We start from the raw sequence: 26133 nt of genomic DNA, 5'->3' as shown, positions 1-26133 counted from the left end.
AACAACCTTGACGTGTCTTTGAAGCCATCTCTTTGTTATTAGATTATGTCAGTTGTTGCTTAAAGGCTGTGATTTAATAACTACTGTGGGTCTTTGCACAGCCCCCTTGCTTCTCTGGGCCTCAATTTCCTCGTCTGCCAGTGCAGGGCTGGCTAGTTTCTAAGGATACTCTCAAGAACCTGTGTGCTGGAATTCTATGGCTGTCAGTGGGAAGAGTTTTGTCTGCCATGCACACCCACCAGAGGTGGGAAAAGCTCTCTTGTTCGTGTTGGGTCCCTTGACCCGGAGAGGACAGTCCATGAGAACTCTCCTCCTGGTGACGCCCTTTTCGTTGGACCGCCATTTTGTATTTTCTGTTTCATCTGCCACTTATTGGTGTGAGCCTAGGAAGACAGCTGGGAATGGAAGCTTTATGGATCCTACTTAATACTTCCTGACCACATTTCCAGCTACTATTTTCTCCCTTTCCTCCCCATTATGAACTTCTGAAAATGACCCTTTTTTTTTTCAAAGCAAGCTCATGTAAGTGGAAAAAGAAATGATGCTGTTGGTGGCAGAATTCAAGAATTCAATTCAGGCAAGGAGAGGCTATGGGGGAGGGTGACAAACCAAACATCAACATGTTGCCATTTCCGCTGTTCATTTCTTACTCAGTCTTCAGGCTTCAAGCTCACTTTGCAGTTGTGGATGAGGACACACTTTTTGATGAAGACCCTAGCCTGGCCTGTACAGTCACGCTCCTGGTGGTGACCTCTACCTGAAAAGGGGACATGTTTCTCTGTTGGGTGGTCTTTGACTTGTCTTTGACAAAGAAATGAGGATTGTCCCTGACTAGTTCTGTACAGGACTTTGCACACTGAAAGGACTCAGGTCTTGATGACTTTGCTTCCAATTCCTCGATGTCCATCCAGTGATCTTCCCTTGCTTCCTTTTGGGCATCAGACATGCCTGCTCAGTTGTCTGAGAAAACAGGGGGTCGAGGTATTCTGTCCTTATCAAGGGGGCATGTGTGATGTTAGCCTTTGGCATTTTCTTGACCTCACCAGCAGCCTTTGGAGCCGCTGACACTTCTGTCTGTTCAGTCATGAGATGTTGATCAGGCATTTGCGTGTGTTGGGGAGATGGTGATGAATATGACTTGGTCCCTACAGCAGGGACCAAGGGACACTAGAGTAAGAGTCAGTACATGAACCACCTGCTCTCTTCCCTTTTAACATAGCCCATGCCTTGCTGAGTCATTTCAGGAATTGCGCTGTAAGGTCAGGACTTACAGACTTAATTGTTACAAAGGGCTCTAGCGTGTTCATTGCTTGTTCCTTGTTAAGATCATCTAGAGAGCAATCACAAGACTTTATGTTAATTTTTCATGGGGGAGGTAGGTGGGAGTATGTTTAAGTAATGCTTGAAACCCAGATTTCATTGGGTGAATCTTAAGAGCCAAGACTATATGGGTTCAAACCTAAGCAATCACAGAAGATGCGAATAGCTGTGCTTAAAAGTAGGGAGGGGTTCATTGGTCAAACCTTGGGAAGTGCTATGTACTCTAGCCCACCTCGGAGAGTTACTCTGCACAGCAGCATGTTAAAGCTTCTGAGAAGTCCTGCAGTGAAGAAAGCCATTTGACTTTGACTCAGCAGTTTCCAAATGCTTATTAGCATGTAGATTTTTTCCCCCTTCTCATAAAACTATTTAATATCCTTCAGAACCAATGTTCCACAAAACACCCTGGAAATACTTGTTGAAATTATTTGTTTCAGCTGAAAACTACTCAATGACCAGTATAGGTGGTCAGCAAGAGAAATCAATTATTTGCAAATGCAGAGTTTTTATTTTTTTTGGGGCCCAACTTCTTGGCCCCAAACTGGGGAAGTAGTGTTCTGCTTCTGGACAGGAGAGTTTACTGAGCAAAACCTCTTCATCAGTTGTTATGACTGACATGAGATCCAGGCTGTCTGCTGAGGAAAGGTGGAGGGTGAGCCCCCATCTTTCTGCTCTTCAGTGATTTGTGAGCCAGGACACCACTGAAGTCACTGGCTTCCCTCATGACTTGGGGCCGCATCTTTAAGCCTGTGTTCTCAGACCACCAAGGAGGCATGTCTGGGATAGTCAGGGATCTGTCATGTTGCTTCTCTAACAGCTTTGGCGTAGAATAAAGTGCAACATATAACAATGCTTTTTAAAATTATTTATTTATTTATTTGTTTGTTTTGAGAGAAAGTCTCACTCTGTTGCCCAGTCTGGAATGCAGTGGTGCAATCTTGGTTTGCTGTAACGTCTGCCTCCTGGGTTCAGGCAATTCTCATGCCTCAGCCTCCCAAGTAGCTGGGATTACAGGCACCTGCCACCACACCTGGCTAATTTTTGTATTTTCATTTTTAGTAGAGATGGGGTTTCACCATGCTGGCCAGGCTGGTCTCGAACTCCTAGCCTCAAGTGATCCATCTGCCTTGGCCTCCCAAAGTGCTTGGATTACAGGCATAAGCCACCATGACCAGCCCTTAATAATGCCTTTAAAAAAAAAAAAAAAAAAAGATATATAGACATTCAGACACAGGGGAAAAATGATGGTAGGATTGTGGACAGTTTCTATTTTTTTTCTTATTTTCTGTTGTCCTGTTTTCTTTCTTCTGGCTGTCAACATTATTTTATTTTTAAAAATTTTAAAATATAACTTCAACTTTTATTTTAGATTTGGGAAGTACATGTGGTTTGTTACATGGGTATATTACATGACACTGAGGTTTAGGTATGAATGAGCCTGTCACTCAGGCAGTGAGCATAGTACCCAATTGGTAGATCCCTGGTCGCTGTCTCCCACCTCCATTAGTCCTCAGTATCTGCTGTTCCCATCTTCATGTCCGTGTATACCCCATGCTTAGCTCCCACTTATAAATGAGAACATGTGGCATTGAGTTTTCTGTTCCTGCCTTAATTTGCTTAGGACAATGTTGCCTTGTTTTCTGTTGACACCATGTCTTCCTTTTGGAAAAAGGAAATATTTATATGTATAAATACATACGTACACACACTTGCACATATTGACACATACACACCTTACTGAAATGACATATATGTAAGCTAAGATAAACACAAGTTGGTGAGTTTTTGTCTTAAATCTTTGGTTTCTAATAGTTCCTTCAAAGTCTGTCATTTTTGAATTTTTCTAGATGGGCAGCAAATTTGGGAGATGGAAGCCACGGTGGATAAGGACAAGAGCCAGCCCGTAAGCATGTGACACACTGACTATCAGGCAGCTGAGTGTCTCTCAATCCCCCTCACGTTTCCCTCTTTCATGCTCTTTCCTTCTTTCCCTCCTTCCTTCATCAGTGTCCCCCAGAGCTTTGGACCTAACAGATACTCAATATGTGCATATTAATGAGTGAATTCAACATTTATTGGGCACCACACTCTGTGATTTGTAACTGTGACTTCTTATTATATTTTGATGGAGTATTATTTTTTGCTGCCGCTGACAAGTTAAATTCCCCTGAAATCGAACTTCCCCTGTAAACCAATGAAAGGCACATCAAAACACCCATAGACAGTGGGCTGCCTGGATGCGCTTAGGGTCTGGGTAGGAACTGAGACATGATTGCAGTTAAGTTCATGACAACTCCTTCCTTATAGAACATGCTTTTTGTTGAGATCCCTGAATATCGGAACAAGCACATCCGCACACCTGTAAAAGTGAACTTCTACGTCATCAATGGGAAGAGAAAACGAAGTCAGCCTCAGCACTTTACCTACCACCCAGGTAAGGAGTGTCTCTGACGACCCCTTTGGTATTGAGAGGCAGTACAGGCACAGGGCTCAGGACTCCTGAAGTCTGCTCCTAGCCGGGTAACTTTGGACAGATGACTCAACCTCTCTGAGCCTCAGTTGCATCGTCTGTGAGACAGCATCTTCCTTATAAGCGTTCTGGAAATTAAATGCACATAAATCCTTAGCACAGTGCAAAGTAAGCTGATGTCAGTGATATTAGCTCTTATTGCCTTAGTACCTTCCTTTAGGGGAAGGGGGAATAGAAGAAGGGTGTGTGTATGCATGTTCAACAGAAGGGTGCTATGTGGATGACTCCTGTCCCTGGCTTAGATTTGATCATGATAGAGGGGCTATGCCCTAAAACCTGCAGAATCTTTATGTGACCCCCCCGATTTGAGTCATCACCCCATGGCCTAGTGGAGTGACTGGTGAATAACTGGGTCAGGAAGTCTCATTCCCACAAAGTACAGCCCCAAGAAAGGTGATGAGTACCATTTTTTCATTCATTCATTTGTCCAGAAAATATCTGAGTGTCAGGCACTGTTCTTGGCTTGTGGACACGGCTGTGAACACTACAGGGTAAGAATCCCTGTCCATGTGGAACTGCCATTCTAACAGAGGGGATTAGGTCATAGATAATGTTGATATTATTGATATGTTGGATTACGATTGGGGCTGTAGAAAAGGTGGACAGGAACAGCCAGGGGAAGCATAATTTTAAATTAAAAAAATGCTTCTCTGAGCTCTCCCTTGGGAAATAGGCTATAGGCTTCCCAGGCTGAGAAAGACCTGCTAGCTATCTTCCAAGATTGGAAACCTATAATTCGAGAGAATCACCCAGGGTATAATTTCCATCCTATGACAGTTTCTCAGGGAGCCTCTGGGCTGCTAGAAGCATTAAACTGAGGGGTGCCCTGGCAGCCTTGCCTTGGTGAGCTTGACTTGTGCCCACAGTTTTGTGTTGACCCTTGTGAGGACACTGCTGTCTTGGGACAGACATGACACTCTTATCAGGGGCAGGGTTCAGGTCACCAGGACCCAAAACTGTGGGAGATCGCTGGGGTGGGGCTCTAGACTGCAGCTCAGGAATCCCTTTGAGCAGACATGCTCTCAGTTATGTTTCATGGTGCTGTCTCCTCTCATTTGTGGCCCGGCCTTGGCTCTTGTCTGGTTGAGCATGACTGGAGTGAGCTCTCATTTGTGGCCCGGCCTTGGCTCTTGTCTGGTTGAGCATGGCTGGAGTGAGCTCTCATTTGTGGCCCGGCCTTGGCTCTTGTCTGGTTGAGCATGGCTGGAGTGAGCTCTCAGTCTCCCAGATGGGCCAGGGAGTGAGGTGATGGCCTTTGAATGGCACCTCGAGGGACAATTTCTGTGGTTAGAGACAGCCTTGCCTAGTCTCCTTATCTCCTCCAATCCCCAATACTTGGAGGTCCCCCACCACACACACACACACACACACGCACGCGTGCACACACGCGTGCACACACACACGCACATGCACGCGTGCACACACACACATGCACGCACACTTGGTCACAGTCCTGTCACTGACTCATTCACTCCAGTAAAAAGAAAACTGATTCCTCAACTCCTGGGATTGGTAATGCTTTAGTATGGATGTTGGGAAGGAGCGATTTCAGTGATTGGTGCTGGGCGGGGAGAAAGGAATGGCCACAAGTAGTAGTCATGATGGATGATCATAGCAAGAGAATAGCAGCGACAGCAAGCATTGAGCACTTACTGTATGCCAGCCACTGTGCTCAGTGCTTTGCACACACATCTTATTTAATCCTCCCGATGATCTCGTGGGGGTAGGTATGATTGTTCCTGCCAGGTAACAGACGGGGAAACTGAGGCTTGAGACAGTAGTGCTCATTCCCCCAAAGCACTACAGAACGGAGGAAGGGAACAGTCACTATTTGCTGATTCCTTTGTCTAGAAAATATCTGAGTGCCCATTAAGTACCAGGTGCCGTTTTGGGCCATGAGAATCAAAAACCAGACAAAAGTCCTCTCTTTGAGGAGCTGACATTTGGAGGTGGGGTGTATTCAGGTAATAAATCAGCATGTAAAGCATCTATGACATTTCTGACGGGGATAAGCAGTAGAAAGGAAAGCAAGCGGAGACAGGAGCTGCTGGGATAGAAAGAGGGGGAGGCATCATCTGAAATCAAGCATTCTCCTCTGAGCTGTCACCTGGAGAGATAGGCTGTGAACATCCCAGGGCTGAGTCAGACCTCCCAGCCACCTTTCCAATACTGGAAAAATCTATAACCCAAGATGTTCATGGCCAGGGTAAAATTTCCTACCTAAGACAATTGCATGGGGAGCCTTTTGCCCAAGGCTGATAAGTGATGGGGACCAACTGTTTGTCCCACCCGTATGGACTCCCAAGGCCATGTTCCCAAGCACCGTCCACGAATCCTCCGTGCACATCCGTGGCTCACTGCCATGGGTGCCCCTATGTGCTCTTTTCTCCTCCCAGTCCCAGCCATCAAGACGGAGCCCACGGATGAATATGACCCCACTCTGATCTGCAGCCCCACCCACGGAGGCCTGGGGAGCCAGCCTTACTACCCCCAGCACCCGATGGTGGCCGAGTCCCCCTCCTGCCTCGTGGCCACCATGGCTCCCTGCCAGCAGTTCCGCACGGGGCTCTCATCCCCTGACGCCCGCTACCAGCAACAGAACCCAGCGGCCGTACTCTACCAGCGGAGCAAGAGCCTGAGCCCCAGCCTGCTGGGCTATCAGCAGCCGGCCCTCATGGCCGCCCCGCTGTCCCTTGCGGACGCTCACCGCTCTGTGCTGGTGCACGCTGGCTCCCAGGGCCAGAGCTCAGCCCTGCTCCACCCCTCTCCAACCAACCAGCAGGCCTCGCCTGTGATCCACTACTCACCCACCAACCAGCAGCTGCGCTGCGGAAGCCACCAGGAGTTCCAGCACATCATGTACTGCGAGAATTTCGCACCAGGCACCACCAGGCCTGGCCCGCCCCCGGTCAGTCAAGGTCAGAGGCTGAGCCCGGGTTCCTACCCCACAGTCATTCAGCAGCAGAATGCCACGAGCCAAAGAGCCGCCAAAAACGGACCCCCGGTCAGTGACCAAAAGGAAGTATTACCTGCGGGGGTGACCATTAAACAGGAGCAGAACTTGGACCAGACCTACTTGGATGATGGTAAGACGCTTGAGTTTTGTCACTGCCTGTAAGGATGGTGCCCTGAAGCATCTCTGCCCAGGAAGTTCACTGCATGGCCTACAGATTCCGTAACCTCTTTGGGCCTCAGTGTCCCCATTTTAATTTAAGGAGGTTGAATAATATGTCCCGAAAGCCACCCCTAGCTCTGTGCAAGAATTACCTCCCAGCAGTAGTTGCAGAGGGGAAGCAGTAACAATTTCAGATGCCCCCCTCCAGAATTGCCCCCATAGAACAAGCAAATGAGGGCAACCCGGCATCCCCTGGGTCATGAACTGGGTCCATTTAACTGCTTCCACACTCTTTCCAATTGCCAGATTTAGACTGAGGCCAAGAAAATAGAAAAGAAGGAAAGCTAACCTCTTTTCATTCCTGTACAGAAAAAAATCCCACTTTATAGCCCTCTTTTGTATATTTGAGGGAGGGAGAGGGAGGAAAAGGAAGAAGAAAGCTCATTGAAAAGTGGCTTTATCAGAACAGCTTGCAGGCAGGCTGCGGGCACTTCTCTACCCTGTGCTGGTGGAACAGAGATGCGCATTGATGGGAAGGAAGCAGTGGGCTTCCGCTGTGGTGAGCCCAGCTGATGGGTGGTTTGGGCCAAGGAAAAGATGCAGGGGAGGCTTTGTGTGAGTCTGTAGGTGCCCGTTTATGGGCAAGGGGTCTGGCCAGAGGGTAGTCTTGCGGAGCAGCTGTGATGAGGTGTTGGTCCAGGATCTCAGGGAAGAAGGACAAACCACATTGCTAAGACTCACCTGGGAGCTGCAAGGTGCATTGGGAGGTCGGAGAGGGTGGGATGAGCAGAGCAGCCTTGCCTTGGGGGCTCCAGACAGAAAAATAGGCTGTTGGACTTTCTTTACCTTCGTTTTTCTTTTAAAAATTTTTTGTGGATATATAGCAGGCATATATATTTATGGGGTACATGAGATGTTTGGAGACAGGCATGCAAAGTGAAATAAGCACATATAGAAAATGGGGTATCCATCCCCTCAAGCATTTATCCATTGAGTTGCAAATCCCATGACACTCTTTACGTTATTTAAAAATGTACAGTTAAGTGACTGGAGTTTTTTCTTAATAGAAGAAGGAAAAACCTAAATTGCTGGCTGTCATTCCCAGTTCCAGTCCTGTATTTTATAGGCAGTAGCATCTGATATATGCTGAAACCTCAATTATTTCAGAAAATTAACTCTCAGGAGCCCAGCCAAGGGGTAGGAAGTAAAGCAAAAGCTTTGAAACAGCCACAATAGTTACCATCAAGACCGGGTACTAAATTTCTTATACCGCAGTGCCAGAAATATCCTCTGCTGCATAGTCAGAGGCTGTTGATCTTTACGAAATGTCTTGACAAGCCAGGTTATCTGGGGGCTCTGTGACTTCTGGTATTCTCCATACCCGATCCCTAGGGAGACAGTCGATCAAAAACGTCCCTGAACTCACCAAGCAAAGACCTCTGGGGCCACTTCTTGTAGGGTCATCCTGCCCCACGTGCCTTACAAGGCTGACCTCTAGGTATTGCTCTGTTAATAATTGATCCGTTTGATCCTGAATAATCAAGCACAGGTTGAGTTAGGGTCATGGTGCTCTGTTTTGAAATGGACACCTGCATGCAATCCATCCTTGAACAATTTACATTCACAATGGTGAAAATAATGTTTTGGTGCTTATTTTCAAGGGGGCAGTCATGTAGAGAATTAACTAAGGCAGAACGTGGTGGATCAATGAAGCACGGTCGTAACCAGATCCCTCTCCATGTGAGGCCTTGGGGGATTGATTGTATTGGAGAGGAGGTGCTTTATAAATAAATGAGTGTCTGTGCAGGGCTGGATAATTTTCCCCAGCTGACTCTGCACCTAGGGCTGGTCTGGTCTCCAGAGCGAGAAACACACTGGCCTCTCCTACCCTGTCCATCCCTTGTTAAAGGCAAATGGTGAGTGCCTTGGATATTGGGGCACCCATGTCCAAGTGGCCTGAGGTGGTCATGACTGGCTATGGCAGCCCCAGATCCATAGATGTCCTTGCCGTTTCCACATAAGTTTATGTTAAAGAGAAAGCAGCTGAGCACCGAGACCCTTTTGGGCCTCCTGAGGCCCTTTCTGAATTCAGGCAGGTTCAAAGTCGTGGTGAGGGGGAGTCCCACTAGGTCCAAACCTGAGTCAGCTCTAAAGATGTCTCAGAGAACTGAGCGAGGTGAAATTTAGGTACGTGCTGTATGACCCCAGCCCATGGGATGTTAGGAGCTATTTTCTGAAGGAGGGTTCCATGGCTTTAAAAGATGAAAAAACTAGGTTAAACCAAGTTTTTTTGTTTTTGTTTTTGTTTAATTATTTGTTGTGGGACTTCTGAGAGGCTTTATCGTGCTAGCGGACATTATAAGTCTCTAGAACGAGGGGGCGTAGCACAAGGAGAGCGCATCGCACACTCCAGGTGGTGATGTCCACACTGGATTGTACTGTGTTCTGCAAGAATGGAGGCCTGGGAGTCGTGCTACACAGCTGACCTGGAAGCTCTTTTCCTAATACTTGGCAGAAATAACATAAAGGAAGCTCAAGAGCTCTGAAGCGCAGCACTGCCCTGTCCCCTGTGCCATAGTCCGGCTTCTCAATTTGGGGGCTGCAGATTCCTGAGGCCAGAGTAGGATGGGGCAGTGGAATGGTTTCCACCCGTGTGACCTCCAAAAGGCAGCAAGTGCCACTAGTTATGTTCAGTGCTCCACCGGCCTTGTCTCCAAGGCTCCGCCCAACCCAGGACCCTCCAATGGGCAGGTCCCCTGGTGGCTCGTACCCAGTGGCAAGCCCCAGACTGCATTTCCACTGTAGCCACCGAGAAGATGTTGGTGCAGTTTTGTCTCTCAACTGCCAGAATTTCAAATTCTCCTAGCCCATCTCCTAGCTAGTCTGTCTAGCCCATGCATCCGTGGAACATTCCAGATGTGCCACCATCAGCTCTATGGATATGAGATTTGGATGTCTTGGTTTGCTGTGTTGTGTTATTTCTGACAAGTAAACTGGAAAATCCCCTGGGTCATTCCTTGGGTGTCTGGCGGGGCAACTTCCTCGGTCTTTAGGTCCTTTTCTGTCCCTTTCGTTTATGATTTCAAGGGAGTCTGTCGCACATGGCGCATATTTGGCTGCACGGGGCCCGTGCTAAACCCCAGGGTGCTGTGCTGCCCGTGCATGGGCATTTCTGGTTTGTCATTTATTTCCCTTGGGATTTTGCCAAAGTGGGCTTTCCTTGGAAACTTTGTAAGAGCTGGGCTTATGCGTTTTGAGGGTTGAGGGAAGGTTCTGTGGCTGGAAAAGGAAGCAGTCACCAGTGGACACACAGGTCCTCCCTCCCCCGCACAAGTGCAAACAAACCATCTTTGAAGCTGATCCCGCCCCTGCCCTGGGGTCCAGGGAAGCCCCTGGCTCTGAGTTATCGTTTCCTGCACCTTGGCCAGTGATCCCAGCATCGCGTCTGGGCATCCCACCCCGCTCCCTCGTGGGGCATCTGTGCTTTATCTCAGCCCTTCCCGCCTGCATTCCTGCACACAGACGCCGGCTGGCTTGGCCCCGTTTGTTCTTGGAATGCCAAGGCGCTCCTTCTGCTTTCTCCACTCTGAGTACCTGAGACGTTTTCAAGAAGTCTCTTTGGAAAAGCAAAATAAGTAATATTCCAGGGCCAAAGGCATCCACTCCCCCGAGGCCCGTGTTTCTCCACCCACCCCAATTCAGGCACTTTCTTACAGTTCTTCAAAAACATATGGTTCATACACTGTCATTTGCGTTCTCTCTGCTGTCATCCCCCTTCCGTGACTAGTCCCTTGTTCTAAGGCCCCAAGTTGTACCTGGGGAACACCAGCAGCTCCTAGCAGTAGCTGCTTCTGGGACCTAATTCTTCCTTACCTTTCTCCCCTACTCCTCTCTCCTCTCCAACCCTCCCTGTCCTTAACCCTTCCTTCTTCCCTCTCTCCCTCCCTCTGTGTCCTTGACCCTTGACTTCTCTGTCCTTGACCCTCCTTCCCTCTCACCCACTAGTATTTTCTGGCTGTCTACTCTGTGCTGGGCACTGTTCTGGGACTTAGGGATCCACTAGTGAACAAGTGAAATGAAATCTTTGCTCTCACGGTGATTGTTTGGTAAGGGAGATAGACATTAGCATGGAAGGCAGTAAATAAGCAAGTGAAATTCAGACAGCGATGAAAGCGACAGGGGAAATTCCACGGGGTTAGGAGCGAGACGGTGGCTGCCTGGTTTGGGGGTGAGGTTGGACCCTGCAGATGAGTGTACAGAAAGGCCACTCTGAAGAGGCGGCCTTTGGGGATGGATGCAGACCTGGGGAGGTCTGAGGGAAGAGTGTTTCAGGGAGAGGGAACGCAGGTGGCGGAGGCCACGAACTCGGAGACGTGGGCTTGCTCCCGCAGGCTTTCAGCAGCAGTGCAGCATGGGTTGATTTACTGTTTGAAAAGATCACTCTGGCTGCCTTTGTAAAATGGACTATAGGGAGGCAAGGGTTGAAAAAACGGAGATGAGTGAAATTGAAAACGAATCCCGTGACAGGAGCGTGATGGAAGGCGGTGCATTTCACAGGGGGTGTGCCCCACAGGCCCTGTCGTGAGCGCGGTTACTTAAAAAGCAACTGGAATTGTCCAGATGTGATCAATACACGGGTAATTCTCAGCACTTCACTTGCATAAAATGAGGGGCGGCTGCACTTTTTACCGCTCAGGACGCAAGCAAGCAGGAGAGGCGCTGGGGAAAGTGGACTCAGAGGTGACTCTTACTAGCGCTCTTGTGGTGCATTCTAGGAGCTGTGCTGACTCCACAGCTGAACTGGGGGTGCAGAGGTCATCGGGTCATCTCACCACCAAACCCACCACAGGTTTTGAAGTAGAGAACTTACTACAGCTGCCCAGAGACTCAGCCACAGATGAGAGAACTTGGGGGCAGGGGTGTGGCCTGGGACTCAAAGGAGATGTTTTGCCCCATTCTGGAAACATCCAGAAAAGAAAGGATGTGGTCTCGGTGATGGCTGCAGCCCCTGCAGTGGCTTGTGAGGATAGCAGCTTGTGTGTGTGTGTGAGAGAGTATATTGATGTGTGCAGGAAGGGCACAAATCAGTCTGCTCAGTCTTAAATCTACTTCTGCCCTGTTCTTCATGTAAAGTACTTAATTATGTGCACATTCAGAAATCAGTAGTGCACTCTGTATATTTCACAAGCGGGCCACCCACAGAATTGCCACCTGGATTATGACCGTCTTTTCGGCACCCCAGAAGCCCCCAGGTGTCCCTTTCCCTTCTACAAAAGTGACCACCATCCTGTCTTCTAACTCCAGAGATTCATGTTGCCTTTTTGCACAAACAAAAGTCAGATTTCATGACTCTTTTGTGTCTTGAGTGTCAGCTCCATCACTGACTCTGACCTTGGGCAAGTTACTCACTGCCTTGTGCCTTCATGTCCCCATCTATAGAATGAGATGGTCATAGTTCCTCCCTTTGAAGGCTGTGCTGAGGATGATGAGTTAGTGCATGTCAATAAAAGGGATCTTCCATAAATGTGACCTGCTGTTTTATTTGTTTATGATTTTTTTCTTTTTTTTTTGAGACAAGGTCTTGCTCTGTTGCCCAGGCTGGAGTGCAGTGGCATGATCTTGGCTCACTGCAACCTCCGCCTCCCGGGTTCAAGCGATTCTTCTGCCTCAGCCTCCCAAGTAGCTGGGACTACAGGTGCCTGCCAGCATGCCTGGCTAATTTTTGTATTTTCAGTAGAGACATGGTTTCGCCATATTGGCCAGGCTGGTCTTGAACTCCTGACCTCAGGTGATCCATTCCCCTAGGCCTCCCAAAGTGCTGGGATTACAGCTGTGACCCACCATGCCCAGCCTTGTTTATGAATTTAATTGCCTTGATTTCTTGTAGGACATGGTTCAAATTTTAAAAATCTATTTGTGTAGGAGAAAAAATTTGGCTATACTGATCTTTGGAGATGGGCTTCCTCACCTTCATGCCCTGCTTCTTCCATGGGATAGATGAGTGAACACAGCCCCAGGGCACTGCCCAAGGCTCCCTCCCCCTGCTTCCTCCAGGGGACCTCAGGATGTGTATCTGCATGAGGGAGATGATGCCCTCGCCGGGGGCTGCTGAGAACTCCAATGAGTGTATCCCCTGCCATGGCTCCCTGGAGGAGTGTGGACCAGTGGCCCAGGTTTTGCTAGTTGTGCCTCTGGCAGAGGGGCCATGAGTGTGCTTTGAAAAGGCTCTACCCAGAAGCTGGGTGCACCAATGCGTGAGAAACAGGCAGGGGAGGAATGAACAGAGAGACCCACCCTCCAAAGCTCAGGAAGCAGGGAAAGGAACCCAGCGATGGAAAAGTGTTTTGTAACTGGCCTGCTTTGTTCAGCAGTTCAGGGATCTTTCACTGGGGCCCTTCAGTGCCCACGGCAAGCCTGGGACAAAGCGGCTCCTGTGTGGGGAGGCGTGCAAAGCCCACGCGGAGCCTGGTTGCCGCAGAGCCCTGCCGTGAGCCCGGCAGCCATGATGACCCCGGCAGGGCTGGGCCTCCTGGTGCCGACAGAGGGTGAGACACAGGAGTCTCTGTGCTGATGAGAACTGAGCCAGGCAGTTGCCTGGCCGAGTGGCCCAGAGGCTGTGGGCACCTGGAGAGCCCGGTCTGAGTATCTCAGTGTAGGCCTTGCTGGTACACCAGTAACCACCAGAAACCACCAGCACCAAGTTTAACTCACAAGGCCACCTGGAGCCGACACCAATAAAAGGTCAGGCCCCCGTTGGGAGGGCTTTTGCCAGCATCCTTTTTTTGCCTTCATTTAAAAATGTATCTTTATGTAGGCACTATGTTCCTACGTTTAGGAAAGATATATAAAAAAGACATCCAGCAGAAGATGTCTTCACCCTTCTGCTCTGCTCTCTAATACTGGTTTTTCCCTAGCCTCCTAGAACATTATTTCTCAACCTTTGTTTCATTATTACCAACCCCCCACCCCCAGCCAGGAGCCTTTTAAGACAATTTTTTTCCTAATCTCCATGCCATGAAATGTCAGTGCTATAGACACACTACGTCTGTTCATGTACCATAGCCCTTTGCAGAGTCACAAAGCATTGTCATATGGAAGATTTTTTCAACACCCCTCCCGCAGAGAACCAATTTTTACCCCCATGGAAGCAACATCATCCACCTTGAGGATGAATGCTTTAGGGTTTTTTTTTTTTTTTTATGTAATCCCGAGCATATGCAAATACACATGTATTCTTATTTTCCCCTTTTCTACAAAAGGTGGTAAAATGTACACACAGGTCCCCCATGGGTGGAAACTTCCATATCACTTGCTGTTTCACACAGTGCTGACGATTTGTCCTGTAACTGTCATTTGGTCAATGGGGACCCGTTCTCAGGAATCAGATGGTTGGTCTGAAGGCCTAGCCTCAGTTCTAGGACTTGTCTGGCAAAGAGTTGCTGTGGTTGTCCTGCCTAGCTCTCAGTCTGGCCTCATCACTGCCCTCTTTTGTAACTTTGGCCAAGTCACTTATAATGGTGCCCGACTCTCTGGGTTACTATAAGAATAAAAATGGGGGCGTCCTGTGAAGCTCTTTGCCCAGTACCTGACATGCACGGCGAGGGTTCAGTAGTTGCTGATCACTCTTCTTCCCCTAACCGCAGTGACATTTTCCTCCTCCTCTTCCTTGTCAGTTGTGAGCTATAGGGGCAGGGGCAGAGGAAGAGCCAGGAGGCTGACTCTTGGCCTGAATTCTCAAGTATGTGGTCAGGCTACCTCTGTAAATTCAGCAAAGGATAGTTCGAGCCTTGAAAATGTCAAAGTCCAGAAAAGTGTGGTTGCCTACAGAGAAGCCCACAGAATCTACAAGAATTGCTGTTGGAAGATCATTGAATTGAATTAGTAGCCGTTCTCTGACCCTCTCCTGAGTGCCTAAACGATATGCAGGTATCTGTCCCTGGGGTATCTCTTGTTTCCCTCTCTTGTTTCCCCTTCCTTTCTAAGAATGTCAGATTTCAAGCTGTGCCACTTAGCTGTCCTTTCATCCTGAATGATGTGGACTCTGTATTTCTGGCTTATGTAAGAGAGCTACGTTCCAGCCGACTCCAGACCCAGAAACGCTCAGTGATCTTTTTGAAATTCTGCAAAGCAAGTGTTTCCAAAGGAATGTGCACTTGCATTTGGAGGTCAGAAGCCACCAAACCACAAGAAAGTCCCTTCCCAGACTTGCTGTCCACGCAGCCCTCATTCCAGAGCAGCATCTGTCCTACCAAAAGCAGACAGCTCCTAAAAAAGAGGACCAAGTGAGAGGCAGCACCCAGTGTCATTCATGGGCTCCCAGTCATCTGCTAGAACCAGCTCTTTTAATTATTCTGAATTGTTTATGCTACATTTAATTTCCAAATGAGGCTATTCTCTTGTGATAACAGGTGAATATCCTTGTGAAAGAGTGAGGTGCTCATTTAAGCAAGATTTATGGGTAGGTCAGCATCATAACCAATTTTAAAGGCCCTCCTTTGTACTTTCATTCTTACTAGAACACAGGGCAGAAGGGCTAAGACTCACTTCCCTGCTCTGTGGGTGTGCTATGCTGGATGTACCAGCTACCTCACTCATTTCAGGGCAATGCCACCTCTCAGCTGATGGTTTTCAACAGCATAACTTGTGGGGCTGGAAACTGCAGTGGATTTTCCCTGATTCCAGCCACATTCCAAGATAATCTTTTATTTTATTTTATTTTATTTTATTTTTTTGAGAGAGGATCTCTCGCTCTGTCACCCAGGCTGCAGTGCAGTGGTGCCCTCATAGCTCACTGCAGCCTTAACCTCCCAGGCTCAAGCAATCTGCCTGCCTCAGCCTTCTCAGTAGCTGGGACTATAGGTGCATGCCACCATGCCTGGCTCAACTTTTTATTTTTTATAGAGACACAGGGTCTTGCTATGTTGCCCAGTCTGGTCTCGAACTCCTGGGCTCAAGTGATTCTCTCGCCTCAGCCTCCCAAAAAGCTGGGATTATAAGCGTGAGCCACTGTGCCCAGCCAGAATATTATAATGTTAAAAAATCTACATAACTTTCTAATATCAGTGCTAGCTGTAGTAGCGCTGTTTCTCTCCAGAAATGTAGAACTTGAAAAAGAATTTGGTTACTTTAGTCCATGAATTGGGTGGCAGTTACTCAACTCATTTTATGTACTAGATTATTCTCTGTGCTCCCTCCCTTCCCACCCTTGATAAACCCATTTTGGATCAAGGGCAAAGCTTTGTTTTCCCAGGGTAAACCCACAGAGAACAAACGAAAGCCCCCCTGCCCTGAAGTAGCCATGGTTACCAGTCATTCTTAGACTTGAGATTTGGGTGTGTTTTGGTGTGTGCTGCCTTCAAGTAACATTCTGGACTCTCTTTTTGCTCTGAACCAGTTCAACTTTATTTTAGCACTGATTTTCTTTTACATTCCACCCTTTCAGGAAAAAAAAAAAAAAAAGGGGGTTTTCTTCCTGGGGAATGATGAAACCATTTATTTGGCTCTTCTCTGCTGCATTTTTGACACCTCTTTAATTTTTTATGGATCCGGGGATCTGGTCAAGTTGTGCCTGTGAATAGAGGCAGGGCTGGGGCCTGTTTTGCCCATCCAGAGTGTTAAGAATCTTTCTCTAGATGAAGTCAAAGACAAACTGAGGGTTGAATTTGAAGGAGTCCATTCTGGTCCTCAGCAACAAATTCTGCTGCTCTCAGGTTTGGGGATGACATCTGTCTCATCCCTTTAAACAGTTATAAAATCAGATCTCTGGCAAGGCAGCCAAAGTGGAGAGTTCTCTGGTCATTTTACGGTGAGCCTTGAGCACCCCAACTTGGTTTTATGGCAGGACTGTCTGTTGCGAGCAGTTTGGACTTAAGTCCCAGGCTGTCCGCAAACCAACAAATAGGTTTCATCTGAAGCCTGTTAGTTCCACTATCCCAGGAAAGCTGAAAAGACACTCCCTGCTTGTTAATTTCCAAAACTCTGGGCAAAGTAGAGGTTCTGTTGCATAAGCTGACAACGTGGAGGACGCCTTTGAAATGCTGTGCGGCCGGTTCTTATAGATTTCTGGAAGTTGATGGTGTCTTTTGAATTCTCAACTTTATTAAATGCCCAAAAAAGAATTGACCCAAAATTGATGAAAGCACCCTTTCCCCTTCTTCCAGATGGATTGAGTTGTGGTCTGCTTCAGCACTTGGAAAAGGAGCGGCCAACTGGTGCTCCACGGGCTGCATTTCGCCCGCAGATATTTTGTTTGGCCCACACAGTATTTGAAAAAATATTTTGATTAGATGCCAGTGTTGAAAAACTGGGAATTGCACATAAAAATAGGGATTTCTGACTTTGCTTAGAAAATCCAAGGATCTAGCCACCCTGGGCCCCACCTCCTGCATGGCAGCTACTGAGAGTCAAAGCCAAGGCTAGCCCTGAGCAGAGGCTACTTCCTTTAGTTGGAACATCCACTTGGCCCGGTCCACAGCCCCCACCATTCCCTTTTGTCTTCCAACAATAGGTGGATTGTCCATTGTTATTTATCTTCACACTTGTTTTGTTGTTCCTCTTAGACTTCACCGATCTCACTCAGGGTTCCTATCTGGACCCATTAGGCATTTGAATTGTGCCCCCATTACGGAAGTGCCACACATATCCAAGGCTCACTAATCCAGGACCTGCATCCGGCCGGGGCCTTTGAAAGTGTTCCCTGCCTCTATCTTCCTTCCTTCCCCTCCTTGTGGCTGGGGAAGATTTTTAAATGGGGGTAAGATTTTAAAACTTTTAATTAAATATTTTGAACATATGTAACTATAGCATAGTACAAGGTACCCCTACATACCCACCACGAAGCTTCAGCTGTTATCAATGCATGGCCAATGGCCAATCTGATTTCTTCTACACCTTCATCCTGTTATATTCATTACCTGGTAATTTTGTTTTGGGGGTTTGTTATTAGTTTTTTTTTTTTTTTTTAAAGACATAGGGTCTTGCTATGTTGCCCAGGCTGGAGCATAGTGGCTATTCACAGGTGTAATCATGGTGCACTGCAGCCTTGATCTCCTGGGCTCAAACAATCTTCCTGCCTCAGCCTCCAGCATAGCTGGGACTGTAGGTGCATGCCATGGTGCCTAGCTACACAGCAATATTTTGAAGCAAATCCTAGACATCCTATAATTTCATGTATAAATAGCATGTGTCTCTAAGAAAAGGACTCTGAAAGTACAAGACCACTAGCACACATGGAAATTAATAATACTTCCTTAATATCATGAAATACCTAGTGTTTAAACTTCCGGTTATCTTATATAAATATCATAAAAGTGTTTTCTTCTTTGTTTTTATTATAGTTCATTTGTGTCAGGAGTCAGACCAAGCATTGCAAGCAGATGCCTTTGTTTTAAGTCTGTTTTAATGGAGAGGTTCTTCCCCTAGATTATATCTAGAGGTTCTTCCTCTAGATTAAATAATAAGATCATTTTTGGGTTTCATCATTAGTATTATATTGCAATTTATTTGTTGAAAAAATGAGGTTGTTTATCCTGTGAGATTTTTCAATCTGGCTTTTGCCAGTTATATCTCCGTGATGAGGTTTTTAGTGTATTCCTGTCTCCTCTGTATGTCCTGTAAGTTAGCAGTAAAACTGAGAGGCTTCATTCATTCAGATTCAATTGTTTTTGGCAAGATTGCTGCATGGGTGGTGACACATCCTTCTGACAGGAGGTACGTGGAGTTGGGTTGCCTGTCTTTTGGTGATTGATAGTCAGTGCCTTGCTCCATTAATTCAGTGGTGCATGAATTATAAAATGGTGATATTCTATTCTAATTCTGCCATCCCTTCCTCTACTGTTAGCTGGAAAACTTCTATAAAGAGAAACTTCCCTTCATTAACAATGATAGAATTCATATAGGAAAAGCAGGATGAATGCTTGATTCTTTCCCTTTATTTACCAGTTTTTAAAATAATGGGTTGGTTCATTAATATCCTACAGTGATGATCCATTACGGTTGTTTGTGTGTAGTTGCCTTTTTTTTTTTTTTTTTTTTTTGGATACCATTATGAACTCATGAATTTAAGCATAATTGGTGTTTTAAGATTTTAATGGGCTTTTTTTTGGTAGTTCCTTTTGTCCTTATCATTTGAAGGACTGAAATAATATGACTTCCTGTCCTTTCTTTCTCTGGCTTAGCAATGTACTCAGATATTCTGAAGCCTGAGGGAGGAAATAATCCTACATAGGAACTGAGGATCACATCTCCTACATGTGTGAAGGGGAAATCATGAAATCGCTCTCAAATGCCAGCTGCTGAGATACTCCTTGCGGTGTTATGGCATCTTTAAGCATGATTCCAAAGCAGTTAGAGCTTGCAAGGCAGGGGAGGTTATCGGGAGGATTATTAGAGGGTATTGATTAGGATGTAGAGGCTGCTGTAACCGAACCCAAAATAACAGTGATTTTAACAAGATAGATGATTTCTTCCTCTTGTAACAGCATGGGGATAAGCAGTCCATGGCTGGCATGCTGGCCCCACCGTACCAGGAACCCAGGCTTTTTCTGTCTTATCACTCTCCATTCTCGGGGTGGTACCCTCATCCGAGTCATCTAAGATGGCTCTTGGATGGGAAAAAAGAGGAAGGAGGGCACGCCCTTTCCTTTAAGGGCATAACCCAGAAATCACATTTATCCCTTCAGCTAATGCTTTATTGGTCAGAGTCTTGTCATGTAACCACACTGAGCCACGCAGGAGGCTGGGAAATATAATTTTTTATTTATATTACCCAGTCATGTGCACAGCTGAAACCTGCTACTGTGGAAGACAGGAGAATGGATTTGGGGTCTTTATACAGGATAGGTATGACCATAATGAGAAAACAGCTGCAAAAGGAGGTTGGATATTTTGTATGACTTGATATTCTTAGGAGTTTCTTTATTCCACAAATATTTATTGAATCCCTACTGTGTGCCAGTGAGAACACAGCAGTATGTGAAACAGAGTCTCTGCCTTCAGGGAGCGTACTTCTTAGTTGGTGAGACAAACAGTGAAATCAATATATATTATAATGTCAGGTGGTAAATACGTACTATAAAGAAAACCCAGGGCAGGGGTGGTGGCTCACGCCTATAATCCCAGCACTTTGGGAAGCCAAGGCAGGCAGATCACTTGAGGTCGGTAGTTCAAGACCAGCCTGGCCAACATGGTGAAACCTCGTCTCTACTTAAAATACAAAAATTAGCTGGGTGTGGTGGCATGCGCCTGTAATCCCAGCTACTAGGGAAGCTGAGGCAGGAGAATCCCTTGAACCCGGGAGGCAGAGGTTGCAGTGAGCCGCAAGCGTACCACTGCATTCCAGCCTGGGTGACAGAGTGAGACTCCGTCTAAAAAGAAACCCAAACAGACAACAAAAGAAAACCTAAAACAGAATGAGGTTGAGGCCTTAAATGTCTAGTTATTGCCAATTTTCCCCAAATTCAGGAAACTCCTCTCCTAACGGTCAGTCCAGGAATCTCAAAACATTTTCTTATTACCTTTTCTCCTGAAGCAAGTCTTTCAGCTTCAGCACTACTGACATTTAGGGCTGGATTCTCTGTTGTGAGGGGCTATCCTGTGCATGAAAGGATGTGTACCGGTGTTCCTGGCCTCAATGTACCGGATGCCAGTAGCACCCCAGATGTGACAATCAGAAATGTCTGCAGATACTGCCAAGTATCCCCTGGGGGGCAGAGTTGCCGCTGGTTAAGAACTACCATCTGAAGGATTTAGTGTCCAGCTCTGGTAGAAATAACAGCTTTATAATATTGAGTGCTGACCACACCATGTGTGTTTTGGGGAAGGAGTGTCCACTCTACAAAAAGATTGTTATTGGTGGACTGGAGCATTCCTAGCACTCTCTGAGTGTGGGAAGCCACCGGGAACTAGTGTCTCCCCATGGCACCGCCTGTTCCCTGGTGCAGCACCCAGGACAGGGGCCCCAGGGTCAGAAGATGTTGCTGAGTAGTTAGTGTCAAAGGAAGCTTGATTCTGAGCCTTCGTTCTTCCTTGCCCGTGGCCTTGGGCGAGGCATGTGTGAAAAGTAACTTACGGACTGCCCAGTGCCCCGCAGGTACCAGGGAGGGCTGATGCTGTGATGTGGATGCCGCCTCTTTTAGCATTCAGCTGGCGGGCTGGCTGCCTCGGGAACTGCTCAGGGGCCGTGTTGCTTGAGCATTTGCTTTTTTGGTTTGTTTCTTATCAACTGGTGTTCTTTCCTTCTTTGAACGGATATCCACTGAGTATGTAAAGTGAGCTGGGCTTGGTGCTAGGTGCTGGGACACAGAAGTGAACCAAATGGATGGGGCCTCCCTGCTGGCAGAGCTTGCTCTGCAAGGGGAAGGCTGTTCATCAAATGTCAACCAGAAAATGATGAGAATTTCAGATGTGGGGGTGGAGACTAAGTGCTGAGTTCAATAAAGTGACGATGGAGACGGGCATAAATTCGGACGGGGTGGTCAGGACCAGCCTCTTTGAGGAAATGACTTTGGATTTGAGACCGGGAGGAAGAGAGTGAGGCGAAGGAATTCCAGGCAGAGGGAAGAGCAAGCATGCAGGGCAGAGCTGGGTGGAAACGTGGTTTGTGTGGAGGACAGAGAGAGGTCTGGTGTGGCTGAGAGTAATGACGGTGACGTCATGGAAAGGGAGCATGGAGGGGACAGGCCTTGCGGGTTGAGAGCTATGGATTTTATTTTGGGAGGAAGGGGAAGCTACTGGCAGGTGGAAGGTTGAAGTTTTGGAGGGAGTATGTTTGCCAGACTGACAAGTACAGGAAATATTGTAATAATGCTAATGATCCCTCCCCCTTACTGGGTGCTGTGGAAGGCAGGGATGGTCATCTCTGCATCTTAGACGTGAAAGCAGGCTGAGAAAAGGGAGGGATTTGTCTGAGGTTACAAAGCCAGAGGCACAGGCAATGGGTGGTTAGAGGCACGTGTGTGTGAGAAGTGATTCTGAGTCCATGTATAAAGAGAATAGGGCATTTATCCTGGGCTGCTCCCTCTGCCTTTTCGCTCCCTCATCTGATGAGACTCCAGGAAACTGGCTTTTGCCCCAGACCCACTGATCTGACCTCCTCCTGGGCCCTCCATGTGGATTCCCTGCAGGAACCTCACATTCAACCAGTGCTAAAGTGAATTCCTGCTACTGCCCCTACCGTTCCTCTGGCCCCCATGCTCAGCTCCCATCTGTTGCCTAAGGAACTTGGGGATGTGGCCTTAGGTGAGTTACTGAATGTCTGTGACCTCAATTTCCCCATCTGCAAAATGGGGATATTAGCAGTGCTTGAGGTTTAAAGGAAATGATGTATGGGAAGTGAGTATAACCAGGTCAGCCACACAGCACTCCATAGAGAGCAGCTATCAGCTTCATCATCTTCTTAGCCTCAACTTTATCTGTCCAGGGCTGCAGAAATGTCTTCATCTCTGCACTTGGGATGTGCCAACCCTCCTTTAATATCTTCTCACCAGTTTTTGGTCCCCACATAGCCTCTCCCAGATTTGAATGGGCCCTTTATTCCAGACAGATGTGAAACTCCTTCATCACGGCTTCCTGTTTGAGGGAGCAGCCCCTTCAGCCAGACAGAGTGAGAAGCCAGGAGCTGGCACCCTGGGAGTCCCAGGTGGGTGCTGTGCCCTACCTAGGCAGAGCACGCAGGTCCTCTGAGTCCTGAGGGTCCTGGTCTGGTTCCTCTGTTTTCTCTGTGGACCATTTCAGAAGCAATTCCCTCAACTATCTCTGGGATTTTTTTTAATTTTGAGACAGAGTCTCTGTCTCTCAGACTGGAGTGCAGTGGTGTGATCTCAGTTCACTGCAACCTGTGCCTTCAGGGTTCAAGTGATTCTCCTGCCTCAGCCTCCACAACAGCCGGGATTACAGGAGTGTGCCACCATGTCCGGATAATTTTTGTATTTTTAGTAGAGACGGGGGTCTCGCTATGTTGGCCAGGCTGGTCTTGAACTCCTGACCTCAAGTGATCCACCCACCTCGGCCTCCCAAAGTGCTGGGATTACAGGCATGAGTCACCACACCTGGCAGCTATCTCTGGGATTTTTAAACCCCTACTGTTTTCTTTTTCCCTGGACTTCCTATTATCTGAACATCATTATCTGTATTTGGTGCAGGATTGTTCCAGACCAGGGTCAGTTTTTCCTCCTGTGAGATTGACAAATTGGCAAGAAAGAAAGGGAAAGAAGGAGGAGGAATGGAAGGAAGGGAGGCTGATAAAGTGTGGTGTTGGTGACAGGGTGTGAAACGTGTCCTCTCAGTCATTATTGGTGGGCATCTGCATGGGTAGAACCTCTTTTGAAGGGCAATTTGGTGAAATGAACCCAAATTTAGAATGCACACATCTTTTAATCCAGAATATCCCACTTCTAGAAATGTATCTTTAGAGGTGTGAGCCAGCTGTGAGCCAGGCTGGCTGTTGATTCCATGTCACTGGTCCCCAGCCCTGCACAGTGTTCTCTGGCATGAAGCTTGGTGACTTCAGGAGCTCCTGGTTTTCCTGGATCCCGAGACAGGTGGTGGCCAGCTACTCAGGGACCACAATAAGCCCCATCTGTCTTCAGGAAGCCGGGTCCATCCGGATACCTGCTGCATGTGGTGGGTGGGATGTTGACTCCAGCCTTGTCTGTAGTAGCAGGAGACTAGAAACAGGCTAAATGTCTGTTAATAAGATGCAGACACACAAGGAAATACTGAGCAAGAGTAGAAGGGAGACTTTCTCCTCATTGTGTTTTCTTTAGGATTTTTTTTTTTTTTTTGATACAGGGTCTTACTCTTGTCACTCAGGCTGGAGTGTCATGGTAGCATCATGGCTCACTGCAGCCTCAAACTCCCAGGCCCAGTGATCCTCCCACCTCAGGTCCCCAAGTAGCTGGGATTACCAACATGTGCCACCACACCCAGCTAATTATTTTTTGTAGAGATGGGGTCTCACTATGTTTCCCAGGCTGGTCTCAAAACTCCTGAGCTCAAGGAATCCACCAACTTTGGCCTCCCAAAGTGCTGGGATTACAGGCATTAGCAACCATGCCCAGCCCCTAGGAGAGAATTTTTAAAAAGAAAGGGGCAGATTTCAGGTCCTAGAAATGACCCCAGAGGCTGGAGTGAAAATGAGGATTTAGAAACAGAAACCTTTCTGTTCCGGTTGGGGCTGTGTTTCCGGCTGTGTGTATGCATGATCAGCCTCACCCACCCCTCAGCTGTGAGGGGAGGATGACTCGCGGCTGTGCGGAGGCTTTCTTGCCTCCAAACCTTTGCCCATGCCTTAACCACCGCCTGGAAATCCTGCTCTCCTGTGACTTTTTTTTTTTTCTTTTTCCTTTTTTTTTTTTTTTTTTTTTAAACAGAGTCTTGCTTTGTTGCCCAGGCTGGAGTGCAGTGGCACAATCTCTGCTCACTGCAACCTCTGCCTCCTGGGTTCAGTCGATTCTCCTGCCTCAGCCTCCCGAGTAGCTGGGATTATAGGTGTGCACCACCACACCTGGCTGATTTTTGCATTTTTAGTAGAGACAGAGTTTTGCCATGTTGGCCAGGCTGGTCTCGAACTCCTGACCTCGGCCTCCCAAAGTGCTGGGATTACAGGCGTGAGCCACCATGCCTGGCTCAGCGTTGAAATCTGCCCAGCGTTCCAAGGCTCTGACAATGTCTCCGCTCTGCACCTGGAGGGTTTCTCTCTTGCCTTGAAGTCCTGGAAATGAACACGGTCTCTTTCAGGTGTTTCCATTTATTTATTTATTTTTCTCCCTTGCTCAAGTTCGAGTCTCTGGGTAGTGAGGACAAATGCTGTGACTTGTCCGCACTGCTGACTGCCCCTGGGCTGGCTTTGCACATGGGAAGCCCTTGACAACATTTGCTGACGTCCACCCTTTGCTCAAAGACCTGGCTCAGCTTCCTGCATAAAAGGTGCTCACCCAACATTTGTGGTATCGAATGAATAACCAGGCATGAAACTGAGAACCGAGACTGCCTGGGTTTAAAATGATTTAAAACTATTTGTCACAAAAGAACAACAATAATAATAGCAGCTCATGCTTAAATGTTTACTGTTTACCAGACATTCTTCTAAGACTTTGCTGCATTAGCTTATTTAACCCTCATGGCAGCCGCAGAGGCATTTTATAGATGAGGAAACTGTAGCCCAGGGAGGTTAAGTAACTGGTCCAAGGTCCCATAGCAAGTGAGTACGTTTGTACATGTTCTTTAGTTTTGTTTTTAATTTTAAAATTTTTATTTAATATTTCTGGAGGGGACAGGGTCTTGCTCTGTCACCGAGGTTGGAGTGCACTGGTGCCATCATGGCTCACTGCAGCCTTGAACTCCTAGGCTCAAGCAATCCTCCCACCTCAGCCTCCTGGGTAGCTGGGACTATAGGCGTGTGCCACCACTCCTGGCTGTTTTTTCTTAATTTTGTAAAGACAGGGTTTCACTATGTTGCCCAGGCTGGTCTTGAACTCCTGGCCTGAAGCAGTCCTCCCAGCTCAGCCTCCCAAAGTGCTAGGATTACAGTATGAGCTGCCACACCCCGCCTCTTTAGGTTTTTTTGAAAAAAGATGCTATATGTTTCTTTGGGAGTTCAGGAGTGCAAATAAAATCCTCTAGCATCTGCTAACAAGATTTGCCAGTGAATAAACCCTGAGGAGACAGACTGTGTCCTGGTCCTAGAATCAGGCTGTTATCTCCTCTCAGCAGGATGGCTTTGGAACCCAGGGCCCTCTTAGTGCCATGCAGTTCAGCCTCAGAGGGCACAGTGGATCGACAGAGGCAGATGCTTGGGGGACTCCACAGGCCAGGCCGGGGCATGACCTCAAAAATGTGCTGGCCACTGGGCCCGTGAGAAAATCGATTTCTCACCTCCAGCCAGCAGTGCTGCCCAGCACCGGGTCATCCTGCAGTTGTTGTGACAGCAAACCCGAGTGCCATGGAAAGGATTGTGAAACCCAGGAGCTGGCTGCCTGGAGAGCAGGACACTGCACTCGGCTCCATGTGCTGGGGGGGCGGGGGGGGCCAGAGGGGATGGGGGGGCCGGGGTCGGTGGGGCAGGGGTGGGGTCGGTGGCCTCATCCTGCGCTTCTCCTCCTCCTGTGCTCCTTGTTGTTCTGTTGTGCTTGGCACCAGGTTGTTTTGGACACAGAAGTATTCCTTTTGC

At 47.7% G+C, this 26133-nt stretch overlaps 1 protein-coding gene across 7 annotated transcripts in view; it reads left to right on the top strand.

Annotated features, from left to right (window-relative positions):
* The window catches only part of NFATC2 (nuclear factor of activated T cells 2), a 175140-nt gene that overhangs the window by 124029 nt on the left and 24978 nt on the right, over positions 1-26133 (top strand). For all 7 annotated transcript variants that reach the window (XM_054467755.2, XM_063659604.1, XM_054467752.1 and 4 more), the window contains exons 7-9: positions 3168-3223; positions 3628-3754; positions 6247-6936. In XM_054467755.2, coding sequence (XP_054323730.1) covers positions 3168-3223; positions 3628-3754; positions 6247-6936 — 873 coding nt within the window. The remainder of the gene's footprint in view (positions 1-3167; positions 3224-3627; positions 3755-6246; positions 6937-26133) is intronic.

This window comes from Pongo pygmaeus, chromosome 21, assembly GCF_028885625.2.
Source record: "Pongo pygmaeus isolate AG05252 chromosome 21, NHGRI_mPonPyg2-v2.0_pri, whole genome shotgun sequence".
NCBI classification, from domain to species: domain Eukaryota; kingdom Metazoa; phylum Chordata; class Mammalia; order Primates; family Hominidae; genus Pongo; species Pongo pygmaeus.
This window is presented reverse-complemented; position numbering and strand designations above follow the sequence as displayed.